Genomic DNA, 14322 nt, shown 5'->3' on the forward strand with positions numbered 1-14322 from the left:
AAGGTTGAAGAAGAGACAAGGGCATTGACATTCCTAGATATGATCCTAACCATTAGGGAAGAGCTGGTTGAAGAGCTTGGACAAGAGAAGACAGTGGAGAGACATGATAGTTCTTCAAGTATCTAATGAACCATTTTAAATAGGCAGACTTGTTGGGAGAGGACAAGAAAAATGTAGACTTAAATTATACTGAAGTACGTTTTGGTGAGAGGTCAGGGGAAAAAAAACTGTTATAGCAATTAATTGTATCTAGGAGACTGAATATCCATTTGTGGACTATAAATAGTGGCATATAAGCTGGTTGAATAAGTTAATAAGTGGTCATTTTAAGAATGAATATTAGCAAGTACGTAATAAATATCAGTAAAAATTTTGCTGATGTGGAGCAAACCTGGTTTGTAGATGCGGAGTTGAACACAGTTGTTTACCAATGTCTTATGTCATTACAAATTGAATAGGTGTGTATTTTCAGCAGATACTTTATCTTGGCCACTTGATATTTACTATGTCAGTTTTTATACTGTGTTTCTTTTGAAAAATATGTTTTATTTGTTTGAACAAAGCTCTAGCTTTATAAAAGTAAAATAAATTATAAATTGGTCAAAATGATGATATATATGGTCTTTATAGATTTACTTTTGTTTTGTGCTGTTTTAAGTTAGATAATTTGTCTTTCCATTGTTACATTACGTATAAATAGCTGGTACATCGATTAACATGTAGTATTAAACACCCAGATTTATCTGCATTTTAGCTATGGTAAATTTAAGAGATTCAGACAATGGAGGGAACAATTTGGGTGTTCACTGAAAAGCCTTTTCTGATAAATATATTATTTTATGTAGAGCCTGTCACATTTCTGAGACTTGCCTAATTTAAAAAATAAATATTCCCATGTTCATATTTAGCCATCAAGAATATTTAAAATAAGTTGTGTTTTTTGTCCTAAAAGTAAATTGGGCTACCTTTCCAAGTGGAATTTTATTTTTGAAAGAAGGGAAATTTATATTTAAAGGAAAAAAATTATGTAATCTTTCTATGTTCTCATATCTGGATAGAATTGGCTAAATTTGAGATGGGCAATTTGTGATTCTACAAATGCAGGAAGTTATCTTGTCTTAACAGATTTGGCCAGATAATGGTTTATTTGTTTGGATACAGAACACTGACTTCAGATTAAAAATCACAAGATTTTTCATTTGGTATGTTTTTAAGGAACTATGTGCTGCATTGTTGTATTTTTCTTACAGAAATCAAGATTATAAATTAAGACTAGTAAACTAGTCTGTTAGACCAGCAAATCATTATCAGACTGTTAACTCCTAATTATTATCTTCTGTGCTTTAAGTATTTTTCCTTTATTCAAAGACGAATGTTTGCACTGCAGTTTTTTATCCTATTTTAAATGCAATCTGAATCAAGAATGAGGTTCTCTATAATACTATAGATTTACAGTTGTGTTTCAATAAAACAGGGCTGTGCAAATAATGTAAAATCACAAGCTAAATTTCAGCAGAACTACCACATTTATATTACATTAATAATTTTAAAATAGATTTAGTTTGTTTTACTGGCATTTGCTTAATAACGTTTTGTTGTTTGCAATCTTTTTAAACACAATAATTCATCTGAGAAATACAGGCACATTGTCAGCAGAAAAATTGAAAGTAACAGCTCACTTTCTGAAACCACAGATATAGGATATAAAAAAAATTCAGCTCTACAAAATTTAATAAATCATCCTATTTCCTAATTTGATCATATTAGATGCTGATGTGGGAGAAGCATTTCAAATGCCATCTCCTCATTAATATACATCAGTCTGGGGATTGGAATAGAATACTTATGTGGAGATGTCACAGTTAGTGTTTCTTAGTTTACTAAGTGGAACAGGTTGATGTGATACTGAGTGCTATTTGTCAATGTCTTGTTAAGATGGTTTGGGTCGAGTTATGGAGTCCAGAAAGACGGTGGCTGATAAATCAAATGTGGATTGAGTGGACAGGAGGCAGTGATTGATACTCTGACAGGATATGAAGAAAGGAATCTTGATACAAGCATGCACAATATTGAATATGAGAAGGAAAATGACCCTAGAGTATGGATATTATTCAAGGAAATGAGATTAAAATACCAGTTTGAAATTATTGCCATGTGAAGATTAGGATGTGGCATTTATTTTTATAATGTTATGGATTTCTTGGATGGTATTACAATTTTGTATATATTGTAGATGTGTATGGTCCTGAATTATTCTTGCTAATGTTGCTAATTATTAACTTGTGTTAATTGTGCAAGTTGCATTCTTCATATTCTGTGTGAGTTGCATTATTTAATTCTTTGCATTATCAAGGATTTATTTGAATTAAAGCAACAATGTTGGAGCAATATTAATCTTTTAAAACAATTTAAGCCCCAGTTATAACTTCTATTTAATTGCATCATTTATATACAATATGCTAAAGTTAAAACTTATTTTAGAAAGTTATATTGAAAATATATCAGTGAAAGCATTTGTTTTAATGTATGCAATGAAATAATGTGTTTTCCTATTTGGCTGGTAAAACTTGATGACAATTATGTTATTGGATTGCTAGGATGCAGAACAATACATCTGTTATAAATCTCCTGCATCTAAAATTAGTATGTGTTATTATTTTAAAGGTTTAGAACTGACATTCTAAACTCTGTTAAAACACTGTTAAAGACATATGAACAAATGTAACATTCAGAATGTCTATGTGATGGTAACTTATGTGATTATCAACTTGTTCATAATGTGAGGACAGGCATATAATTGTGGGACTGATGTTAATGGTATCTTCCATTATACACTGCAGATTTATGGTATATTTGTCAAGTATTAGGTATTCCCATTCTGGTGTATGATATATTCTAAGTGAGAAAAATATTAGGAAATGAAAAATGGCAAAATCTTTACCTTCCTTCATATTGCATATACATTATTAGTTACATGCTAAAAGCAGCATTTAATGTTTTAACATGACACAAATAGCATAAATCTAAAATCATTTTTTAATATAACTAAAATAAATGATTCAAATATTTTCCTATATAACTGTAGTCATCTTTTTTCAGTTGCACCCTAAACTTTTATGTGATGAGTGTTGAATTACTTAATGATATTAGATTTCAATTATCTGCAAATGGTAAACTTGTAGGAGGTGTAAAGCCATTCAGTCATATGTGTAAGATTGGCAACTAACAAACATCTCCCACAAATTCAATGTGAAAACATACAAAAGTCATTTCCATTTTAAGGCTATTATGAGAACATTCCATTATTTTGAAAGGCCTACTGTTACTCTAGTTGTTTTAATAAGTATGGTTTAATTTTTGAACATCAGATTGAAGAATACTATTAACATGGCAAAAAGAATTTATAAGAGAGGAATCAGAACAATGAAGGGTGAAAAAGTTAAACCTTACGTGCAGCAATTTGTGATTTTGTCAAAATTTATGAGTTTCAAACTGTTTCATTGAACATTGTTGTGAAATAATATGAGTAGAATCCATACATACTGTATAGATGTACATTCTAGCCCATATATACATGCATACATTTATGCATATATATATGCATAAATGTGTGTGTGTGTGTGTGTGTGTGTGTGTGTGTGTGTATGTATATATGTTAAGTTTTCGCGGGTACTTACATGTATGGCATTCAGCTATATATATATATATATATAGACACACACACACACATACATACATACAATATTTTATTTGTTTGTGATGTAATGATAGCCATATTTCACCTGAATTTAGGAGAGAAGCAATAAATGCCTCTGCCATAGGAATAGGCAAAACCTGACACAATACTCTGCAGTGTCTAGCTTCTCCACGTTTTTGAACTTAAAATCAATCTTGCAGATTTCCCCTTCTACATTAATTGAATGCATTTGATATGTTGGTGTAGGCATGTTTATGTATGCTATGCAGTATGTACTATATTGTAATTTTGAATTGTAAGCTACCTGGAGTCATGGATTGAAATAGGCAGCAACAGAAATTGAATAACAGTGAGTGAGTGAGTGAGTGAATAAAAATGTATTGAGTCCATTGGAGTTGGACACTTAATATAAGAGGTTACAGCCCAGAACTAGGACAAAACAGTATATTGAAAGAATTAATAACTATTGATTAAAATTAACGGTCTGTAAAGTAAGGTACCTCATTTATAAAATTAAAAAAAATTATTTGATTTTTCCCTTTGCATTTGCTGGCTATTGCTTTCTCCAATACAACCATCCTCATTAATAGAAATGCACACTCAAACAATATTTATCAATTTATATAGCTACCCATATTGTAATTGTCACTTGGCAGTGAAGATAGGATTAAAAGCAATGAATAAAAATAAATAATAATACAGGACAATGACACAATAAAAATACAAGGGCAACTAAAGGTAATCACATCTCATAATCATAGTCATGTCATTCCTCTTCTTTCCTTCTAGCAGAATTAACAAACACAACAAAAAACTCAGAAAGAGAGAGAGATACAGAGAGGGAGAAAGAAATAGTGGGATAGTCAGAGTAAGAGAAATGTTACTTAAGTTGGGAAGACAAAAAAGGCAATGAAATTGAATAGAGATCATATGAGGAAGAGAGGGAGGAGCAGAAGCAATCAAGCAAGAGTAAAGGCAAATATACATGTCTGAGAATAATGTTGCAGGATCCAACCTGGGTTAGTAATTGGGACCAGAGGTTTAGTCTTCTGAGCTTTCGGACTCATGCCAGAGCCCATTCTCAGGGAACTTCTCTCTTACCAGATTAGTGTTGATGCAAACTTTATTTTTGTGCATGATTTTCAAAGGTTGAGAAGAGAAGGGAATGCAAAGAAAACCTTGCCAGTACTAAAATAATTAAGAAAATAAATTATTTTCAAACATTTATTTCAATTGTTCTGGCAACAATGTAGCTATTATGCAGTTTTTGTCTCTGTAGCTGCCATTATGCAGTTCTTGTCCTTAAGAAAGTTGGTATATTTTGTTGAAGGCTGCTGATATTCAGTAGAAACAAGTAATTTTGACACGGGAAGTGGATTGTAGATGGGCTAAACTGGATTGTGTCCTATTTAGGTAGTGTGGTCTTGAGCATTTACTGCTGTATAATTTGGTGATCTTGTTTTAGAATGAATAGTTTGTGTAAACATCTAAGAAAAGAAGGACTTGATTGTATGTGGTCCTCTGCATGAGGAAGAGGCAGCACAAGTCATCTAACTGGTGTGGCTATTGCCATACAAAAATAATTCCCTTTTCCTACAGTCAAACTCAGCTTATTTCTACCCATCCACAAGGGTTGTTAGAGTGATTAGTGTCCTGATTCTGTCAGGAAACGATGTGGGAAACCTTAATCCTTCTTCTGCAATTGGACATGGAACTTAATTCTAAGCAATTTTTAGCAGCAATAGTCAATAAACAATGTTTGATACCAGGACCACAAGCCACAGTAAGTTACCACCTGTTTGAAGTTTGGCTGGGATGCTCAGCTTGATACCCAGTTTAGCAACATTGCCCTGCTGCTTCATATGCTAAGGAGCAACCAAATTGAGGCTGCACAAAATTCCCCACATGGGCAAGAGACTCTGTAGACAGTTGTACTCTGTGCCATCTTTACTTGTAAGAATTTAGAGACCAAAAGTTCTGAAAAATCCAAAGCCCAAAGACCTGGTTATGTGCTAGACCATTTAAAGTGGATGTCTTTTAAAGTTGACATTCCTGGGATGGAAACACATGTCAAGTCCTCCTCGGTTTGGCTGAAAAATACCTGGCATACGCATATGGTAATTTTGACCCTTTTATGAATTCGGAGGTAGTGTTCAACTTGACTTCAAGAAACAAGCTGTTGGAGAAACTTCCTGCTCATCTCAGTTGGTATTTTCTTCTTATATTTTAGGTAATTTGTTGATTTAAACCAGGACTGTCAAACTCGCGGCCCACGCCCACCCTGGTTTAGTGAAGGGGGGAAAAAGTCCTGATATGTCACGCGACAATGCCGTGACAACGTTTGATACCCCTGATTTAGACATTCAAATGAACCTCTATATATATTTTGCAGTTTGCTAACTATCTCTAGATTAATGAACAAGGTTGTTCTAAATCATGATTATGTTGCCATTAACAAAGTTTGACATGTCACCTAAATTGAGCTATTGATTGAAAAGTGATATATGTGCATTAGTTCGATTACTGATAATGCATCTTCTAGTATTTCAGAAGTTACCAAATTTCAGAGTAGAATGCAATTATTCAAATAACATATTTTCACTTAATTATACAAAGTTGCTAAATGTCTCCAATTACGTATTTAAATGGTAAAATTCACTTGATGGCTAGGAAATTGTTGGTTTTTGTTGTTGTAAACTAAAATGCCTTACAGCTTATTAAATTCATTTGGTGCCTGGCACTTAAAATCTGATTCCTGGGTATATCAAATATATGTTAAAAGTTTGCCTATTAAAACTATTAAGCTTTTTGGTTGCAGATAAGAAAAAAATCCTTTGTAAGCTTCTTTAATTTTTTCCAAATTAGATTTTAAATGCCAATTAAGAAGTTGAATATATTAAAATAAAAGCAAACACATCCAAAATAGCTTCACCTTATGGCTAGTTAGGCCTTTTCTTTCAAAAGTAGAACCTTTGCTCTGAGCCTAGCTTTGAGAAAGATATTCAGCTTAATGAACACATTAATTAAAACCATAACTATTTATAAGATAATTAGAAACATAGCACAGTAAACTGGGCTTTTCCTGTAATTAATCGAGGATTAATTACTGGAGGTAATGAAGTGGTTTTTTAAATGCATTAAGGTGAAGTACAGAGAATTGCAAGGCTTTGTGAGTTACATAATTATTTCACACTGTTTGAGCATAGCTTATATGAGATCGCTAATAAGCATCATTGCATCATTATGTATGCACTTAAAAAGACTTACCACCAAAATGACTACCTAATTATTTCTAATTGACAGGACTCAATGTTGTCACTGAGCAGTTTGTAGCCATTTTAAGATTCATTTAACCATCCTTTGGGCCATATGATAGATGGAAAAGGCTTCAACTACATGCTGGCCTTGACTGGTGGTGTTAATCAGTTTTGGTGAGCTTCAGTTTGAAATGCTTTTGCTCATACAGAGGTCAAAACCTGAAGTAGTCCAAGCAAACTTTTCCTTTTGAAATCACCTTACTATATTCATTAGCAATTAGTAAAATAATTGTGTCTGTCACTATATTTGGATTTCCATATGAGTTAGTATTCCTTCATCACTGTTTTCTCTTGTGCTACATTAGTTTTTCCAGGTATGAATAATATTCTTCCCATAGATCCTTTAACAACTTCAGGGTAATGGCATATGTTCGTATAGATTACCTTTATTCATTTGTTAGCTTAAACACTGCAATATATTTCAACACAATTATCTTTGCTCCCAATGGATTGCTGAGTAAAAGTTTCTACCCCAAAACAACATTTTAGGGCTTTCATGGATTTTTAAAAAAGGTAATTAAACATTAAGACTAGACACAAAAGGTGGTTATACTGAATTCTGACATTTATTCAAAGATAACTACATTAATCATATTCAAACTTGTTTTGTACATCGATATATGTGCTTGTAAAGCTTTTCAAGTAAACAATTGTGTTAACAATTGTGTGTATTGTGTATATTAACAATATATACAATACACACAATTGTTAACACAATTGTTAACTTGAAAAGCTTTCCCAGTGACCTGCTATATTTTATTGTACTTTATTGGATTTAATATGGCAGGCCATTAGGTGAGCATATGTAAAAGTTTTCAGTGTGTGTATTGTCCTGCTTAACATAATCATGACCATCTGTAAGATCTTGTCAAGTTATGTAAGCCACATATTAAGCAGTAAAACACACAGCAGATTTAGTAAATGAACTCAATATTATACTTTCTGTTGTAATGCTTTAATGTTTAAATCATAAAGTTTAAAGTATATGAACACTTTTAAACTAAATAGCCAGATTTATAAAGATACATTTATCCCATTTGCTTTGTTACTGATTAAGCAGCACAACAAATCTTTTTTCAACAAATTCCTTAATTGCAGTCGATTTCAATTTAGAGCTTATATCAGGCTACAAGTCCATAACGTTAATCAATATGTCCTACATATCTGCAGGCAGTTTCAGAAAACTATAAGTTTTATCTTGAGTACACCCTGTGTCTTAAACAAAAGTCATATTATGGTCTGGATTGCAAACTATTTCAAAGTATGATTATGTTGCTATTCACGTAGGAACGTACTACTGATTAACAAATTGTAACTAATAACATTATAACCTAATAGTTTTAGATTTATTCAAAATAATTCTAGTTTTATTTACATTGAAACCCATCATTAAACAGCAGAACTGAAGAAAAATGCTACATCCTTCGGCAATTATGCAACTAATTAACTTATTTGAGGGGCTGTCTCTCCCCATATACCTGTCCCATCAGGTCGAGCATGAGGCACATGTTGCAAATGCCACTTCCCTAGGAATGTCATTTTGCAGGACTCATAGAATAGTATTTTTTTGCTGTGACACCCACTTTATGGAACATCATCCTCTCGGAGATCAGATTTGCTCTGATTCTGCTGGCTTTTTCCAAGGCAAAACTTGCTTCAGAGCACTGATGATGTTACCTAGTTTGGGTAATGAAACATCTGCAAGAAAACAAGCAACCTCAGAGAGCACCAAGGATCCTCATGTCAACCCTGAGGGTCAAATATTCTTCTTTATTAGACGTGCTTCTTGCCAATAGGCCTGGGGAGATGATAGTCTGGTGGCACCTTGACTGTACTGATTGTTGTGATGCATGTGTTTATGAGTTGTGAGTTTCATGTATTTTACGATGGCTCTATATATTCTTGTATATTTCTTATTTCTGAATTGAATAGTTTACAATTTTGTTTATTATACATTCAACAATAAATCTGAATGTGATTTTGAGAATCTAGTAAGAGTCTGATAATAGTTAAATATCAGTTCTTTGGAAACCATCTTAGGCTTGATGGCTGGATTTAAGAAATGTATAAACTAGATGGAATAAAGAATTCATTTATGGGTTGTGTAAAAGTTATATACTTCAATAGTGTGATAATTGTCTTAACAACAGTATTGATATGGAATATCTTTCAGTAAAATACCTATACATATTTACTATGTTACTTTCCTCTTCTCCAGTCCATCCCGGATTCCACTGGTGTGCTAAGCATAGATTTTGTGGAAGAGGAACCTCTTGAATCAAATATGAATTCATTCAATATGATTAATTTCATGTTGAACAATATGAGATAGCTGCAGATACACCATTGAATTAAAAATATGCAATTCTGTCAGTTCTCTTCTCTAACTATTGCTGTCTAATTTTGAACTATTTTGTTCTTAATTAGTAAGTTTGTAATGGCCATTATTTGAAAACAGTGGGATCTTTGTTTGGTTTGAATAACTGATGCTGGTATTAGACAAAATGTTATTGATTGATTTGATTCTCAAAATATAGCATACTAGCAATTTGGAAAATTTCAGCAATGCAATTGGTTTTGTTTTCTAGTGGGTATAATTCACTTACTTAACTCGTCTTCTATGATAGAGGAGGAAGAAGACCCAACCATTTTTACCTTTTTGAAAACTGTATATATTAATGAATGCTTTATTGTATTAGTGTAATATTGTTGGGTGAATGTTAAATGACAATCAATGGCCACATTCACTGCAGAACAATGAACATTAGTAGTTTCACTCTTTATTAGGATGATACTGCAGATGTAGTGTACATTTAATTAAGTGTAGTTTCCTTTTGGTTATGGAATGCGGATCTGTTTTCTGTCGCAAATTCTTTCTAGTTTTACAGTTTTTCCACATGTTTTCTTTCACCATTTATGATCTTTTTCAAAGCAGCTCTATAGGATTTAAATCACTTTAGTATGCAGCACAGTTCTTATTTGAACAATAAACGCCATTTTAAAAAGTTCTTAGATCTTCTGTTACTTCATAAATACAAATGTATAAAATGTTATGCAGTTGTGATGCCTACCTGCTAATTAGATGCAGATTTTCTCAAACCTGTTTTAAAATCTGTTTTATTTGTTTCAACTTGGTTAGTGTTTGGACTACATAAGGCTCTTGCAAAACCAATTATGCTTATGAGCAGATGTTAAATTTACTGCAAGATATTTTGTTCAATATTTAATATTTTCATTAATTACTTCTGAAGAAATTAGCAAATTAGTACTTGCTCTACAATAACTGGATAGTCCTTTATAGATATCTTCAGAGTTTTTAAAAAATGTGTGTACAAATTGCTCAAGAAATAAAGAGATTGCTTATGAGTTTAGATGGTGAAATCTTGCTTATATTGTGTCAATAGTTAGAGATGCTAAGGGATGCCAAGCATCCGTCTGCTCTATAAGTTAGACACAATAATGTTCTCCATTAATGAATCACCATGCTACTGTTATTGCTAAATAGTTTGGCATTTGATTTTAATAATAATAATTGGAAATTTTTAATACTGCATAAATATTCATCTATAATTTTTGTAACTTAAACCAAGGTAAACATCCTCCAGTGATTTCATTCCCTCTGAATTGGACTTGCCTGGATCAGGTCTTTAGGACCTTACAAAAGACCAGCAGGGTCTAGGTAATCCTGCTGTCCATAGGTAAAATGTTCCACAAGTTGGATAACACGGGAGAAAGGGCACATCTTCAAGGACCCAACACGCAACATTCTTTGATTGGTGGAACCTGAAGCATGCCCGCCCTTCCTGATAGAATCAGATGGGTAGAAACAACCATGCTGACTGGCTAATTAATCTGAAAAAAATTATGGTATGTAGAATTTTGAATTCAGTTTCCAAAAGATGTTTTAGAATGAATGGGAATATGGACTTAGCATCTGTCTGCAACACTCTGAAGCAATTATGGTTTTTTTCCTGCAATTGCACTGATGTTCTCTGTACCTGTTATGTGATCCCAGGAAAGACTATAACTGCTTTCAAGAATTGCAAATCAATGCTATATTCATATTCCCAAATCTTTTGAAGCATTGCTGAGTGACCAATTCTGAAGTGCTACAATTCTGAAGTTCCAAATAGTTTTCAACTAGGTGTGTGCATGAACTCTGTTTTGAATCCTGAATTCAAAACTTGGATTTGTGTTCTTTTGCCAAAATATTTCAGATGAGTTGTGATTTAACAGAATCAAAACTTGGTTTATTCCAGGGTTTAGTCAAAATAAAATCTGTTTTATCTTAAAGTGATTTTAAATAGCAAAGTAGTTGAAAACTGGTTTACAACATCCCCACCTCTTATATAGCTTACATGCTTGGGTATCAACTTTATCTTAGTTGCAGTGGGGGATTCAAATTTTTTTACTACCAGTTCTGTGGGTGTGGCTTGGTGGGTGTGGTAGGGGAAGAATACTGTAAAATCTCCAGTCAGAAGTGGCATTTGCCAGTTCTCCAAACGACTCAAAATTTCCGCTACTGGTTTTCCAGAACTGGTCAGAACCTGCTGAATACCATCTCTGCTTAGTTGCAGCTGAAGTTTGACTCACTGCTTGCTTCTCAATTTTTCCATTTCGTTCTTTCCTCTGCTATCTCTCTAAAGTAGCTAATGTTCATGCATTGTCCATTCTCATATTACTGCAAATGTCCAGTGCAGCATTTTGTTTTTTTCTTGTAAGATAAGGAAACAGTTGCCCTCTTCCAATTGCTTGGCACATCTTTATAAGATTTCTGAGCGGTATTAAAGAAATATTTTACTAAACTACCAGCTGAAACCTTCATATTGTTTAAAGGTAAGTTTCAATTTGATCAAAGTAAATATAGATTCCCTGACCATATTTCTATAAATCCCATACTTTTTTCCACTCTTTGCAATTGCCTGATGAAAAGCGCATCCTTCTATTAAAGCAAAATAGGAGCTGAGTTAGTTTTTTGTTTTTGTTAGCTATTAGCATTTTATTCCATTTAATGAGAATCTGGTATATAGACTCCTTTCTTTTTCCTTTATATATTTCAAAACACCTTTTTTTGCTGTTCTTAGTATCTCACATGATCCAGGAAACTAGGGTCTACTTTTCTAGTTTCTAGGTAGGAAACTAGAAAAAGTTGTACTTAAAAGAAGACAAGTTATCATCAGTAACCTAACTAGGGTAAAACTGCAGAGAGAAGTATTGTCCCAAACTAAATGCAATTTTCCTATTTTTGCATATCTCATATAATTCAAGATTAGCTTTTACTCTTCCAGACAGGATTCAGAAGGCACGTAAATATTGTAAAAGGAAAAAAAAAGGATGAGAAATTTTCCCATTATTAACTAAGGCAGGGATTTTCATACATTTTCAAGCTCCTGAACCCCTTAGTTTAAAACAAAATTTCCCAGAACCTCTGTTCAAAAGGTAAAGCTTGGGTGATAGAAAATGGGCTATGTTTAAAAAAGTTTCAATTTTTTTTTTTTTGCACGTCATCTCTGACAGAATTAGAGGGTTTACTGGACCTGGTTTGAAAAATCCTAAATTATCATCAAATTATTTTTGTGCTTGGGTCTTTCTTATTCTTTTATAAACAATATTCTTTTAAATTAGTTTACTCTGGAGCTTCTTTTGGTCTGATACTCTGTTATGGCTTCCTGTTCTTGTTTCTCCATGTTCTGAAGGAAATGATAATTCCCTGCTTGTGATATACTTGTTGCCTCATGCTTGATAATTAATCTCTTCTAGGTTTGTTTTCACATACTTAATTTTATCTGCATCTTTTAAAAAATACATATTTATGAACAAACTGTTTAAGAATAAATGAATAACAGTATTAAAATTATTGTAATTATTTCTGTAATTGTTCTTTTACATGGTTTTTGTTGATTTTTCTAATTGTAGATCACATTCCAGACCACAACAACGATCATACAGTCGCAGCAGTGAAAGAACTAGTCACAGGAGAACCCGTAGTGGGTCTCGTGAGAAAGAAAGACGTAAAGGCAGAGATAAAGAGAAAGCAAGGGAGAAGGAAAGATCCAGAGGAAAAGAGAAAGAGCAGCATTACAACAAAAGTGGGTAGGTAACATGGGAAACATGTTAAATAAGCTAGTTTGAATGTTGTTATATAACATTTCATTTTAAGGGGTTTTCATAGAAATTTAATTGGCTCTTGTAAGAAAATGGATGTGAAACTGCATAGTTGCCCTTTAATTTAATTCTGCAGCGCTACCAGCAGAGCTGGTGGCAGACTTGGATGATGAAGAGATTGGGAAAGAACTTGGGCCAGTTCTGGAGCCTGGGGAAGGCTCTGATAGATGCTCAGCATCAGGCCAGGGCTATCCAACATTTCCCAGCCACTGGAGAGGCAACTGCCTTTGGAGTTGGAGATGAATGAGGAGGACGAACAGCTGGGGCCTGTTCCAGATGTACATATGCACAGAGCAGATAGGAGAGGTGAACAACAGAGGACAATGAGTCGGCTTGGGAAACAAAACAAATGATGCTGAATGGCCCTCCCTGGCTGGGGAATAAATAGGAGGAAAAGGGAGGGGTGGTTATAGCAGACAATCATTCGTATTTCTAGAAAGTTTGCTCCTTGTGTGATTCATGGCACAAAGACTGCCTTGCCAGAACTGAGGTTTGTCTATTTCTTTGATTTAATTTGCAGCCTCCCAGCTTGAAGCTCACAGCCTTGCATTTATCTTAACAAGCTAATAAGGACTACTACATCAGTTAACTACTTGTAGGACTCTTGCCTGGACTTTCTGTTGGTGAATGCAGTTAATTCTCAAGATGTAATTAAAGAGGGGTTTTTCTTTGCAAGGAGTCTGTTTCTTGCTTCTGCTTTTTAAATGTTCTTAGTGAAGCTTTTTTGATATAGTTCCTGTTCTCCTCCGCACTGCATCGAGAGCCCAGGATGGGTTGACTCCTTCCTATGATGTCATTTAGCTGAGTCTGTACTAAGATATAAAAGCCAGCCCCCGGGAGAGACCCCAGCTTTTGACTCAGCTCCTTTCAGTCAGTAGCTGCGTCTCTGAAAGCGTTTCTGTTAGATAGCAATCACCAGCGATTTTCAGGGATCTGGGCAGCTGCTCTTCCAGGAGAGCAGGGCTCTCTCTTCTGCAATGTTGGGAGCAGCGTTGCCAGAGCGCTGTGCAGGCAAGTTGGGCAGCGTCTGCAGAACTCCCCCATGCCCGCGGTTTGAGCGATCGTAAAAAACGATCAGCAAACCGATAGTGTCAGCCAGCTGATCGTGTGGCCGGCGGCTGCATTTTCCTTTGCTGACTTCAC

The 14322-nt window shown here is 34.0% G+C and overlaps 1 protein-coding gene across 2 annotated transcripts in view; it reads left to right on the top strand.

Moving 5' to 3' along the window:
• The window catches only part of RSRC1 (arginine and serine rich coiled-coil 1), a 148714-nt gene that overhangs the window by 8393 nt on the left and 125999 nt on the right, over positions 1-14322 (top strand). For both annotated transcript variants that reach the window (XM_026705857.2, XM_026705858.2), the window contains exon 4: positions 12931-13107. In XM_026705857.2, coding sequence (XP_026561642.1) covers positions 12931-13107 — 177 coding nt within the window. The remainder of the gene's footprint in view (positions 1-12930; positions 13108-14322) is intronic.

Source organism: Pseudonaja textilis, chromosome 4, assembly GCF_049901715.1.
Source record: "Pseudonaja textilis isolate UNSWEBS1 chromosome 4, rPseTex1.2, whole genome shotgun sequence".
Lineage (NCBI taxonomy): Eukaryota > Metazoa > Chordata > Lepidosauria > Squamata > Elapidae > Pseudonaja > Pseudonaja textilis.